This window comes from Diceros bicornis, chromosome 26, assembly GCF_020826845.1.
Source record: "Diceros bicornis minor isolate mBicDic1 chromosome 26, mDicBic1.mat.cur, whole genome shotgun sequence".
NCBI classification, from domain to species: domain Eukaryota; kingdom Metazoa; phylum Chordata; class Mammalia; order Perissodactyla; family Rhinocerotidae; genus Diceros; species Diceros bicornis.
In genome coordinates, this window is record NC_080765.1 from 33,921,307 (window position 1) to 33,934,796 (window position 13,490).

At 48.4% G+C, this 13,490-nt stretch overlaps 1 protein-coding gene across 2 annotated transcripts in view; it reads right to left on the bottom strand.

The window, feature by feature from the left end:
* The window catches only part of XYLT1 (xylosyltransferase 1), a 301,551-nt gene that overhangs the window by 66,725 nt on the left and 221,336 nt on the right, over positions 1-13,490 (bottom strand). For both annotated transcript variants that reach the window (XM_058569969.1, XM_058569968.1), the window contains 2 exons: positions 9,880-10,052; positions 8,719-8,921 (listed from right to left, as the gene is read on the bottom strand). In XM_058569969.1, the coding sequence (XP_058425952.1) occupies positions 8,719-8,921; positions 9,880-10,052 (376 nt within the window). The remainder of the gene's footprint in view (positions 1-8,718; positions 8,922-9,879; positions 10,053-13,490) is intronic.

Consider the following 13,490-nt stretch of genomic DNA (forward strand, 5'->3'; position numbering starts at 1 on the left):
GAACAGGATTTAAAGGAATCCAAAAGCCAGGGCTGTCCCAGCTAATGCAGGACAGCTGGTTCCTTGGTCCAGGCTTGGAGTAAACACAATTGGTAAAGCCTCGACCTTCCATCCACCGGGGAGAGAGAGACCGAGCCCATCTGGAGATGGGAACACGCTGGCCACGATGGCCATGTGCTGGGGTTTGTGCTCTTGTGTGATTGGCTTCTCACCTGGGGGGTCAACAGCTTATACAACACGCTGGCCAACCTCGCAGTGAGGCAGCTGGGCAGAGTAGAAAGCTCGCCACACATGGGAGTCAGCTGAGCCTGCGGTCAAATCCCGGCTTGGCTCTGCCAAGCTGTGTGACCTTGGGCAAGTCACTTGAACTCACTGAGTCTCAGCGTCCTTCTCGACGCCACTCCCAGGGACGCTGTGAGGACTAAAGCACGGAGTGACGGCAGCTTGGCAGCTGGCCGAACGCTGGCGACTCTGGACTCAGGTTCTGATGTGTGCTGCTTCTCTCTTCATTATTGGACATTTCTGTCTCCTGGATTCTCACTCAGATGAAGAGAACAAAGATTTAAACGAGGAAGAATAAGTGGGAGAACTTCGGTCCAGAACTCCCCAGGAGGTGCAATATGACCTGTTGGTGAAGAACCCAGGTCTTCTTTTTTTTTTCTCAATGATGAGTTTGAATCCCAGGTTTGAATGGGTTTGAATCCCGGCTCTGGTCCCCACCAGTTGTGAGGCATAGGACAAATTCCTTAATGCCTCTCAGCTTCAGTTTCCCCATCTGTAAAACGGGATGAAGCGACAGTATCTACTTTCTGGGGTTGTTGTGACTTTAGATAACGCATGGAAATCATTTGGCCCAGGAGCCCACGCATGCTAAGTACTCACGAAATGCTGGCTAACATTAGCTACTGGAGTCGGGCAGATCTTGGAGGGCTTCCCCAGGCATCTACTTGGAGAGTCCACTACTGACCACTCTCCACGCTGAGCAGTGACTCAGAGTGGCAGCAAGAGGAGGAAGGAAATTAATAATAATAATAATAAAATCTACAGAGTTTCCATCTCTCTACCCAATGACTGGACCTTACCCCTGTCGCTTGGGCCTGTGCTCATCCAAGTCTCTGCTATCATCAATAAAAAGGGGTAGAAACACCCCTCCCTTATCCCACTTAATCTTCTAAGACATGCTGTTCCTCCAGATTGCCCTTGAGAATAATCTCCACCTGCGGTTAGATGTGAGGGGGGGAGGCAGGGGAAAAACAACAGACTTTACAGTGTGGATCACCCATATTGTGGACCACCCTGGGCTCACATCCAAATTCCCAGGATGCACTTGGATGCACGTGGAGCATCCTGCACACCATCCTTACTCTTGGCCACATAAATGAAGGCTTTGCTTGGCCAAGAAGCAAACATCCTCAGTGCACTGAGCAGGAAGATGCTTAGGGTTGGAAATGTCCCATCCACAGACACAGAGACAGCTGCTGCCAAGAGGAAGAACTCTGAGATCTAGGGATGGAGAAGTTAGGAAGAAAATACCTTGCACAATCCATGCATGGTCTGTCTGGTATCTGGTGAGACCATCAAATTGGCAGAGGATGGAGACCACATTTGTTTCTGAACTGGTAGCATCCACCCTCTCTTATGTTGTTAACAGCAGTGTCATTCTCTCTAGTGGAAGAATTTCTGCCCCACGACACAAACGTGAGGTCCACGAGGGCAGGAGTTTTTAATCGGTTTTGCTCACTCTTCTATCTTGAGTATCTAGAACTGTGTGCTCAATATGCTACTTGTTTACATTTACATTAAAATCAAATCGCACTTACAATTTAGACTCTCAGCCCCACAGAGCACATTTCAAGCTCTCAACAGCCACACGTGGCTAGTGTCGACTGCACTGGATGGCACAGATATAGAACATTTGCAACACCACAGTAGGTTCTATTGGACAGAGCTGGTCTACAACACTGCGTGGCATCTAGCAGGATCTCAATAAGCATGTGTTGGATGAATGAATGAATGAATGACCAGAGTGCTTTACTCTGCTGGCCAAAGAATGGACATATGTCTCAAGATAAAGCCGTCTAACTCTTTTCCCCAGGACTCTGAATTTTTTTTTCATTTGTGAAAGAATAGGAGAACAAACAAAATAGCCAGCAAACATACAATATGGCTGGAATGTATTTAAGCCAAATGGCAGCATCCCTGGGGTGAAACAGTCACCTCCTTCTTGCCTTTTGTTCCGCCACCTTCTGCACTGATAATGTGAATCCTGCCATCCTTCCCGGGACGTCCTTCCTTATCTATGTTAGCCAAGACGGTGTTCTAAACTGATATGACCATTCTTGGCTTCCTGAGGAGCCTCGATGCTTTTCATCGAAGTCCCATGAGCACTCCAAGAACACCAGCCTCGCTCTGTTCGTCCAGGCGATGCTCCGGGTCAGTCCTTGCCTCCAGAAAGCCCGAAGAGCTGTCCAACCTAAAATACAGCTCAGGAGACCCAGAACCACTGGCAAGAGGAAAGCAAACTGTGTTTCTGCAAAGGCAGGAGTGCGCTCCGTCAGGCTCAAAAATAACAGGGCTGAGGAAATGATTATTTTCCTACTAGATGCAAACAAAACTGTTAACGGCATAATTACCACCGTGTTTTTCCAGTTCCCTTGTGACCATCGGCCTGAGCAGATGCACCCTTTCGGACTCTCACATTATCTGGGTGGAGCTTTCCTTGGATGGTGTCACACGAGGGGTTTTGGGGTCTCAGGAAAGAGGCTGTGCATCTCTGAGCATCCAAAGAATAAAAGTGATTGGATGCTGAGAAAGTGGCCAACACGGGAGATGGTCACACCCAAAGATCTGAGTGCTGAGCCCCCAAATACGATTTCCCACGAAGTACTAAGGCAAACATATTTTCCATCATAGCATCTACTTGCCATTTTTTATTACTGTTAATTAAGTGACGAATGTCTATGTCTCTCCCAGACTAGTGGCTTTCAACCCTCACTATCCAATCACCTGGGGAGCTTTAAAAAATGTATAGATTCTTGCCTCCCACAGGAATTTATATTTAACTGGTCTGGAGTGGTTCCCTGCTGGAGACCAAGGACAGCACCGCCCCTTCCCACAGGGCAGCTGCAAGGGGTGGCGGGAGGCTGTACTAGGTTGAAGGGTGCCCCAAAATTCACACCCACTCAGAACCTCAGAAGGTGACTTTATTTGGAAAGAGGGTCTTTGTAGACGTAATTAGTGAAGTTAAGATGAGATCATACTAGATTAGGGTGGGCCCTAAATCCAATGACTGGCGTCCTTATGAGAAGGTCACGTGAAGAGAGACAGGCATATAAGAAAGAAGGCCAAGTGAATACAGAGGCAGAGATTGGAGTGATGTGTCTACAAGGCAAGGAATGCCAAGGATTGACAGTAACCACCCGAAACTAGGAAGAGGCAAGAAAGGATTCTCCCCCAGAGCCTGCAGAGGGAGCAGGGCCCTGCCGACACCTTGATTTCAGACTTCCAGCCTCCAGGACTGGAAGAGAATACATTTCTGTTGTTTTAAGCCACCTAGTTCGTGGTGCCCTGGTGGTATCTCAAGACCGTGGTTTGGGTCTACAGTCAAGTGTAGCTTAAATGTCCACATGGTGGGCCCTGCTGGGCTAGACCTAGCTGCTGTGGATTCCCAAAAGGCAGAATTAGTAGACCTTGGTTGTAGCTTGAAAAATTTTGGTTCTGTTTCCCCTGCAACATGCATGCACACTCACATGCACACTGCAGACAGAATGTGAGCCCAGGAGGGACCATGGACACACACTCCTCCCTTTGTGTCTGGTTTGCCCCAGGACACAGGGCCTCGTAAAGGATAGACAATGTGGGGTCTGTTATTACTAGCCCAAACCAGGCAACAGTGCAAAACACTTTTGGTTTCATCCCTTCCCAGGGCCCATCTAACTGAAGTATGCTAGCACAGTTTCCTGCCTTAGTAAACAGAATACATGGAAGAAAATCACCATGTCTTCTGATGATTCAAGACCTGGCAGGGTCTCAGTGTTCGAAAACATTCATTCTCATCCATGCACTGGACACATAACCAGCTCCAACCAGAGCCCACGTGGGCCACGCGGTCACGTCCACAGCAGAGCGGGAAGACCTGGATTCTTTAAACACACTTAACTTGCATATTCCAAATACAGGAACATTCTTCACGTTCACAAACAAGTTGGTTCTATCCTGTTTCTCTTGGAACATTCAGTCTTCACAGTCTAGCTTTTCCATGTTTTGAAAGAGATGTGAGTTCAAGAACATTTGACTAGTTTTTTCATGAGTAACGGGAAAAAGGAAAGCAACTCAGTTGATGATTAAGTCCCACCTGTGGAGCCCACACCATCCCACCCCTGTAATAACAACAGCCCGCAATATCGAGCACTTTCTATGCGTCAGGCACCATGGTAAGCCCTTGACATGCAAGATTTCATTTAATCCTCCTAACAGCCCTATGAAACAGGTACTAACATTGTGCTCCCTTTTCAGGTGGAGAAACTGAGATGCAGACAGCCGAAGCAACTTGTGCCAATTCACACGGCCAGTTGGTGGTAGCGCAGAATGTGCAATCTGTGCCAGGCTAGTGGCCAGTCAAGACCAGCGAGTCTTTACTACCTAAGAGGGAAGGGTCTGGCCCCCAGTTAGAGCTGGGTAGCAGACCCAGGGAGGCGATGTCAAATCACTAACAGCTCAGAGCAGCCATCTGGGACGGGCTCTGCCCTTGGAGATGCCCCAAGTTTTCAGAGACTCCTAGAAGCTTCTGACTTGGGCACCCCCGCCCCTTCGAGAAGGCTCCTAAGTTTGCTCATCCTTCCTGGGATGGGAGAAGGAGCGGTTTGGAAGCTACAGATGGGGCAGCAGATGGGAAGTGAAAGCCGATCAGAGTTGCCCAGGATAAAATCAGTCATCTGCAAAATTCATATGTTTTTGTGTGGGGCGACTTCACGAAAACAACAGCAAGAGGAATCAGCAGTGCTTGATGCATAAAGCGCCTCTGGCCATAAGGCTGGCAAAACAGAGTGGGCAGAAGAACTTGGTGGTCGGACCGTGGCAATGAGAGCAGTGAGCGGCAGAGGGGGAGAAAGACAGACCGACGGAGATGCAAAGACCTGGAGCATTAAAGCTAAAAGAGCCATAAATATGATGCCTCTATTCTCTGAACCCCAAATAGGTTGGGCACATGGTCTGAGAAAGGATTTCTGGGCCCCTTGGAGACGTGAGCTTCAGCCTCAGATATAGCTCAGGAACTAACAGTCGACGATTACTGAGCACTTTCTAAGTGCCCAAACTCTGCTAGGTTCTGTATTATATCCTGATTTCACAAAGACTGAATTTACTTGCCGATGGTCACCCTGCTAGTGCAGTGGCAGAATTCAGACTTGAACCCTACGCATCCGATGAGAGTCTGAGCACTCATCCTCTTGGATGCTGAGATGCTAGAAATCCTGATATCCTGGCAGAGCTGACCTGGTTAAGAGGCCATGGTTACAGCTTCAACTTGCAAATCAACACAGGGCCTCTAGGGGGCATCCTCGAGACCTGGGAAGGGCCATAGGCAGGGGCACGCCTACCTGACCTCCAGAGGTCTCGGGCTGAGTGCCACCACCTGACCTAGGCTGAGGGGGCCTCCACTGGAGGTGGAGGAGGAAGAGTGTGGGAATCTTGAGCATAGCTCTTCAGACTCGGGGGAAATAGGTGACCTCCTCTCATGGCATTCCCTGCTGCCAGGTGGTGCAACCACTACCCTGCCCAGCCACGAGCTTGAGTGGTGGGACTGTTTCCCACTGTGCTCTCTAGGTGGCCTGGGGCCATCCCACCACTCTGGGCCAGCCGACCTCCCCAAGGGGCCAACTTCATGCAGAAAGAACACCGACCTTGGAACCGGACAGAACTGGCTCTAATCCCCACTCTGCCACGTACTCCTTACATGACCTGGGGCCTCAGCTTGCCCTTCTGCAAAACAGATTTGCTGTGTGGGGTGAAGGAAGTGCCATGCTGTGTGGGGTGAAGGAAGTGCCAGGTTAGCTGCTATGCCCAGCATTTTGGGATGTTTCTGAACTCAGTCCTTTCTTGGAAGATGGAGGGAGAATGTTCTAACTCACCCTTGCCCTGTGCTTCTCTGAACTCACCTCTCCTCATTCTTTTATTATACTCTCTCCATATTCAAATTTCTCAAATGCAACTAGTCCATCTCTGCCCCAAATCTTGTCCATGCTGTGCTCTCCCTCAGGAAGTGGAGAGTTCTCAGCTGAGGGCAATTTTGCCCCTTGGGGAGACATCTGGACATATTTGTGGCTGTCACGAGTGAGTGGGGATGGGGGAGCACTGCTGGCACCTAGCGGGTATAGGCCAAGGATGCTGCTAAACACCCTACAATGCCCAGGACAGCCCCACAGCAGAGAACGATCCGGCCCAATATGTCAAGAGTGCCCAGGTTGGGAAATCCTAGTCTAGAATGATCTTCTCTCTCATTCGCCTGCCAATCCCTTCTTATCCTTCAAGTCTCAACTCAAAACTGCATATTCAGAGGCCTTTCTGACCCCTGATTATGCCCCTCCCCACTCACACCACCTTCCTTTCTTTACGGGTCCTCTCACACCTTGCACGATGCCTCTCTTGCATGATTATCTAATTCCATCTTCCCACCTAGGATACATGCTCCACCAGGGAGGGGCTGTGTCGCTTTTGTTCACTAAATGCCCAAACAGTACCTAGCACATTAGTATCTTAATAAATGTTTGTGGAATGAATGTCTGAATGAATGAATAAGCAAATAAGTAAAAATCTGCCAGCAAATTTTCATAAACACCCCCTTTTGTCCCCACTACCCTACGGACAAAAGAAAAGGGTATCTTTCTAACCTCCATCATTTTTCTCAGGGTACCAGGTGTATCCTGCCTCAACTGACCAAAGATTGTGCCTTCCCTGGATGCCCCCCGGAGTCCAGGGTCTCCCAGCAGATGATGGGATGGCACCAAGCCCAGGACTGAAGGAGGGACCAGGAATCAGGCGAAGGAGACAGAAGGCATTTCTAGGTTTAAATAGAGGCCTTCCCTCTATGCCTGTATCTTATTTGGATCCTGATTCAAAACCCAAACTCCTGGGAATATGTGACCTCGATATCTGATGACATTAAAAATGACTGTTAATGTTTTAGGTGTGATAATCATATCGACGTTCTGTTCAAAGAGAGACCTTATCTTTTTGAGATGTATACTGAAATATTTACAATTATATGATGTCTTGGAAATGCTCCATCAGGGTTGAGGGAAGTGAGAGAGAGTATAGATACAAGATTGGCCATGAACTGATCATGGTTGACACTTGGATGATGTATGTGTGGGGGCTCACTATACAATTCTTGGTACTCTTGTGCGTGTTTGAAAATTGCCCTAATAAAAGTGCTTTTTTTAAAAGATGCTTTCATCCAGCTCTTCCGGGACAGCTGGACCCAGTGCCCTCATGCCATGGGAGGAAGGAAGGCCCTGCCCTCTCCTTCGCCCCCCATTCACCTCTCCTCTTCAGCCTTGTCAATAAATCAGGATGGAAGACACAGTCGAGCACAGAGCTGCCTTCTTGCTGGAAATATAGTTCATTTTCTTGCTTTTTTTTTTCCCCCTTACAAGCTCTCTAAAGGGGTTTTCTTTGCTTATGGTCTATTCTAGAGCAGATCAATGGTCGTGCCAAGGGACAGACCTTCCTTGCGGCATCTGAGTTTCTCACCACGTCGGGGCTGCTGGCTGCTCTGGCAGCTCCATCCGACTATGGCCAAGCAGGCTGCAGGCCCAGAGCAGGCAGATCTTTGAGAGAAGTTCAAAATCTGTAATTCACGTGAAATCTCCCAATTTTAAAGTGTGGGCAATCAATTCGTTAAAATTTGATAGGAGCCAAAAAAACTCACCCATGCACATCAAACAGCCCAAAGACGCCTATTGATGATTCCTTCCTTCCTTCCCCGACTCTGCCCCTTTCAGTTTAACTCCTAAGCCAGACCTTGTCCTTCCTCTGCTCGAAACATGCCACTGGTTCCCACCTTGCTTAGCGTAACAGCCAAATTCTGGAATCTCCATGATCTTGCCCCAACTTTCCCTCTGACCTGTCTCTCACTACTCTACCCCCCCACTTTCTCTGTTCCAGCCACACTGACCCCGTTGTTCCTCCAACACACCAGGCGTGTTCCCATCTCAGAGCTCAGCACCTGCTGCCCCCCCAGACCACTTGCCCTGTCCGAGTGCCTCCTTCCTTCACCTGATTCCACTCTTCTCGGTAAGAACCTTCCTGGCCACTCGTTAAAATTACAGCTCTCCCTCGCTTCTTCTCTCTGCCTCATTTTTCTGATGTCCCTTTTGACTCATTTTGTTTGTCATTAGTCTCTCCCATTTGATGGAAGCTCCTTGTGGGTAGGGGTTTCAGTCTCTTTAGCATATCCTCGGACAAAGCCGGGACAACGTGTACTCAGTAAATATCTGTCGAATGAGTGAATGAATGAACGAATGCACAAATGCTTCTCAGGTCCAGTGTGGATCCTATGCTGAGAGATCTTAGGGAGACAGTGCGGAAGCTCTCCATGGCATCTCTCTGGACAGGAGGCAAACGGCCTCTGCCTCTGGCTCCGCAGCTGTGACCAGGGAGATGGAGAGGGAGGAAGACTGCGTGCGGAGCAAGCTGTCCGGGGGCCACAGGCCGCCTTACCTGATGGGGTAGTCGGCTGCGCTGAGGTTGATGAAGAAGTCCCAGGGCCAGTCGGTCATCTCCAGGAGGTCCCGCATGCTCTGCAGGTACGTGGACAGCAGGCTGGCTCCCCCCCAGATGGTGGCCATCCGCCAGGGGGTGACACGGACATTGCTGTACTGCCTGGCGAACTGGAGCACTTGCCGATGCAGGTAATTAGAGCGCTTTTCCCAGGAAAGAAATGGTGACAGTCAGCGGCCCAGAAAACACCAGACATGCCCCTTGCCCCCTGTCCCCTCCCTGCCCCTTCCCTTCTAGTTGACAGGGCTTCTGAACTCTGCCAAGTAACTGGTTCAGGCCTGGGTGTCTTTCTGCATCGCTACTTGAACCTTTATTAGTTTTATATATTTTACTTTAGCTACTTCAAATGCAGATTCCGTGGCCCCTCCTCTGAGCTACTGGCTCATTAGGCGTGGGCTGGTGCCTGGGACTCTGCATTTTATACAAGACAGACGCATGTGGTCTGAGGGTAGCAAGCTGAGACATATGGCTGTATCTAAACCTGATGGGTCTTTCGAGGGCGGGATTTTCTCCATCACCCTCTCACAGGCCTGTTAGAATCAGACCTTTCGGATCAAGCGTCCCCTTTGCCTTCTTGACTAAAGACACAATCACGTCACGTCAGCAGACCAACAGAAATCTCTGGGACAAGATGGCTCAGGGGTCAGCAAGCCTGCTGCAGGTTTCTGTAAATAAAGTTTTATTGGAACAGAGCCACACACATTCATTTATGTGTTTTTCATGGCTGCTTTCACACTACAATGGCAGTGCTGAGTAGCCACGACAGAGCGTATGGCCCGCAAAGCCTAAATATTTATTATCTGGCCCTTTACAGAAAAAGTGCGCCCACTCCTGGGACGGCTGTCCTCACAAAGTGGAGGGCACTGCACTGGGCAGTGGGACGGCGAGAAAGAGAGATAAGAAAAACAACGTTTATGCAGAAAGTCACAGCTGGGAATTTTGAAACCGACACACACACACACACAGCACTTCAAGACCAAATGCTCCGAGGAGAGGCAGCTGCTCACCCTACGAGCCTTCCAGAAACGGAGGGCAGCTTGGAGAGGGGCAGACAGACCCACAGAGAAAGCCAGCCTGGGCCGACCAGAGGGGGCTCCTCACCTTGTCCACATGGATGTAGAAGAAGTGGTCTTTGTGGTAGACGGCCTTGAACATGCGCTGCAGCTGCCGAGAGGCGCGGCCGTGGACCACCAGGACGAAGGCGATCCTCACCGGGTTGGCCAGCATATACTCCACCGAATCCTCGTCCCACTGAACGTTCTTGTTGGCTTTGCCTGGGAAAAACCCGAGAGACCACAGAGTGGGGTGAGGATTGGCGGTCCTGGGGGGCAGTTTCTCTGATGTTTCTTCTTGGGGACTATTTGAGGGGCACGGTAGTTATACCGGGCCCTGAAACCTGATTCAACTGAGCCAAGCATGTCCTGGACCCTTACATTGTCCTGGTACAACAGGTATGGGAGACCCTGAGGTGCTTAAGATGTGGTTTCCATCCCCGAGGATGTAAAAAAGCTGATGGAGACGTGTACACATAGTAAACCATCGAACAAGGCAGGAAGAAATGAAAGGCATAAGAGATGTATTTCTGAACTACACAGGAAGGAGCAGTTAATTCTGAGTTGGATGTAAGACACACGTGCTGCTTTTGCCTATCCAGAATCCATTCTCCCTTCTCTTCCAAAGAGTATCCGTTTTTTAAATTTATGGTAAGAACAGATAACATGAGATCTACCCTCTTAACATATATATTTCTTAACTTTTATTTATTTATTTATTTATTTATTTATTTATTTATTTATTTATTTATTTATTTATTTAATTTATGTCTTTGTGAGGAAGATCAGCCCTGAACTAACATCCATGCCAATCCTCCTCTTTTTGCTGAGGAAGACCGGCCCTGAGCTAACATCTATTGCCATTCTTCCTCCCTTTTTTTTCCCCTTTTCTCCCCAAAGCCCCAATAGATAGTTCTATGTCATAGCTGCACATCCTTCTAGTTGCTGTATGTGGGACGCGGCCTCAGCATGGCCGGACAAGCGGTGCGTCCGTGAGCGCCCGGGATCTGAACCTGGGCCGCCAGTAGCGGAGCGCACGCACTTAACTGCTAAGCCACGGGGCCGGCCCCCTTAACATATTTTTAAGTGTACAGTATAGTATTGTTGATTATAAGCACAGTGTTATACAGCAGATCTCTAGAACGTATTCATCTTGCAAAACGGAAAATTTATCATCCAATATTTTGGAGGCATCACCACCTTCCTCCATTCTCAGCCCATATGGATGGGGAAGATCGCCCTCCATGATCAATTTCAGGGGTGGTCACAGAGCTTAGGTCTGGCCAGTCAGAGCCCTACATCTCCCTGGTCATAGGAGGTATGGATCAGAGATGGACAGATGACTTAACCAAGCCATTTAGCCAGGAAGACAGAATTCTAGACTTCTGTTGGAACTACTAGATAAGAAAGGTTCTCTTTCTGATATACATGAACTGGAAGATTCTAAGAGCCCTTTTGTTCCCACACGGAGAGAGGTTGCCTGAGACGAAAGCCAACACAGAGGGAAACACTGCCGAGTGATGGAGAGGGTCTAGATCCTCACGACCCCACCTGAGCTCCTGGATCAGCCCGGCCAGATGGAGATCAGCCACCATCATATTTTATTTTTCTTTGAAAGCCCAGATCCTACACCAGATGCCCCTGGATCAATAGTTCCAGACATCTCTTATCCTGTAATCAGCCTCTAAGACTCTGTTTCTCCTCCTTTTCCTTGCAAACGCTCCAGGGGCGAGGTTTCAGGGAGAAACACAGCTTACTGGCTCGATTTATTACAACTCCAACTAGAGATCTCCTGATTTTCCTCAGCTTGATTTCCTTTCAGTCTAACCTGATTTCTTGTGGGTTCTAGGTTTATGGGGCCCAGAACATTGTCAGGGTAAGAGCGGCAGGTGGCCCAGAATGTCAACTGGGAAAGCTGAGAATTAAGACTGTTTAGCCTGGAGATCAGGAGATTGGGAACCTGTCCGATGTCATCGGAAAGCTGAATGGCTACCAAATGAACAAGGCTCCCTCTGTGTTGTTCCACAGGACAGGATGAGATTAATGTGGATAATGGCCCAATCACATGGCAGAGCTTCCATAGTCTATGTGACTAGCCTCCTGCAGACCTGTCCACCCTGACTGTTCCTACTATCTACCTCACCACCTGGCCTTCTTTCTTTTCCTTGAGCAAGCTCATTTCTGCCCCAGGACCTTTTCACTGGCTATTCCTGCTACCTGGAACACTCTCTCCCTAGATCTTTGCAGGACTGCATCTTCTTGTCATTAGTTCACAGGTCAAAAAAAGGCCACCTGCCCCCCACTAGCCACATCATTCTCTTCCACCTTGCCCTAGTTCAATTTTCTGCAGAGCATTTAACACCGTCTGAAATTGTTTATCTGTTTACTTGTTTATTGTCTGAACACCCACTAGCACATAAACTCCAAGAGATAAGAGACTATTTCAGTTTTGTTTGGCACTGAATACACACCACCACAACAATACCTGGCACGTATCTGGCTCTCGGTAAAAAAAGTTACAGGAGGGTACATTCTGGCTTGGTACTATAACAAAAAGAATACCTGTTATTGAGCATCGATCAGCCCTTGCCATTCATTATTTCATTTAATCCTCATAACAACCCTGCAAGATAGTGCTATTATCCCCATTCTGCAAATAAGGAAATCACAGCTTGGAGAGGCCAAGGGATTTATTTGTTCAAGGTTACACTGCTTTAATTAGTTCAGCTGAGATTCAAACCCAGGTCTATTTCCAAAGCTTATGCCCTTAACCACTAATACACACTACATTACCATACCCGGAATTTGGAAAAGTTTATAACAATTCTGCTTGTTAATGAAATATCTTGTAACTTAGTTACTGCAGGTAGGTAGGTGTGCATTTAAGGACTGTCAGAGGCATTGCAGAGAGGATTCCTGTATCACGTGAGAGGCTGACTCTAGGTGGCCAATAAGGTTATCTTTTCATCCATCCATCCATCCATCCATCCATCCATCCATCCATCCGTCCATCTATCCACCCAAATCTAACCACCTATCCATCTGTAATCCAACCACCCACCCAGAAAACCATTCAACTACCCATCTAGCAAAGCATTCAACAGACTATCATCCTTAAAATCAACCAGCCATCCATTCATCCATCCATCCATCCATCCATCTAACCACTCATCACCTTTAAAACCAGCCAACCATCCATCCATCTACCCACCCATCCTCCTTAAAGCAAACCATCCAAGCATCCACTCTTCCATCCATGTAACTATCAACTCCTTGATCCATGCAATATTAACTTAGCCTATACTACATGCCAAGTACTGTGCTAGGTACTAGAAAAATAAAATTTGGGGAAAAAACCCTTGCCTTTGAGGAGCTCTTAGCCCATTGGGACAAACAGAAGATAATGCTCAATTGTTTTATGATAGAAGTGTTTTCTGATAGAAGGTTGCTCTTGGAGGGTAGGGGAAAGAGGGCACAATCTGCCTGCACGGACAGAGAAGACCTCAGAGAGTTTAGCCCAAAGCTTCTCAGCCCATTTCTTCAAGCTCTCTTAATGAGTCCTAACGTCTCTGGTTCCTCGGCTGTTCAATCAGTAGCTGTGATCCTGGGGCTAATTAGCATCTTGGCTTTGGCTGATGACAGACTGGGCAGCAAAAGCTA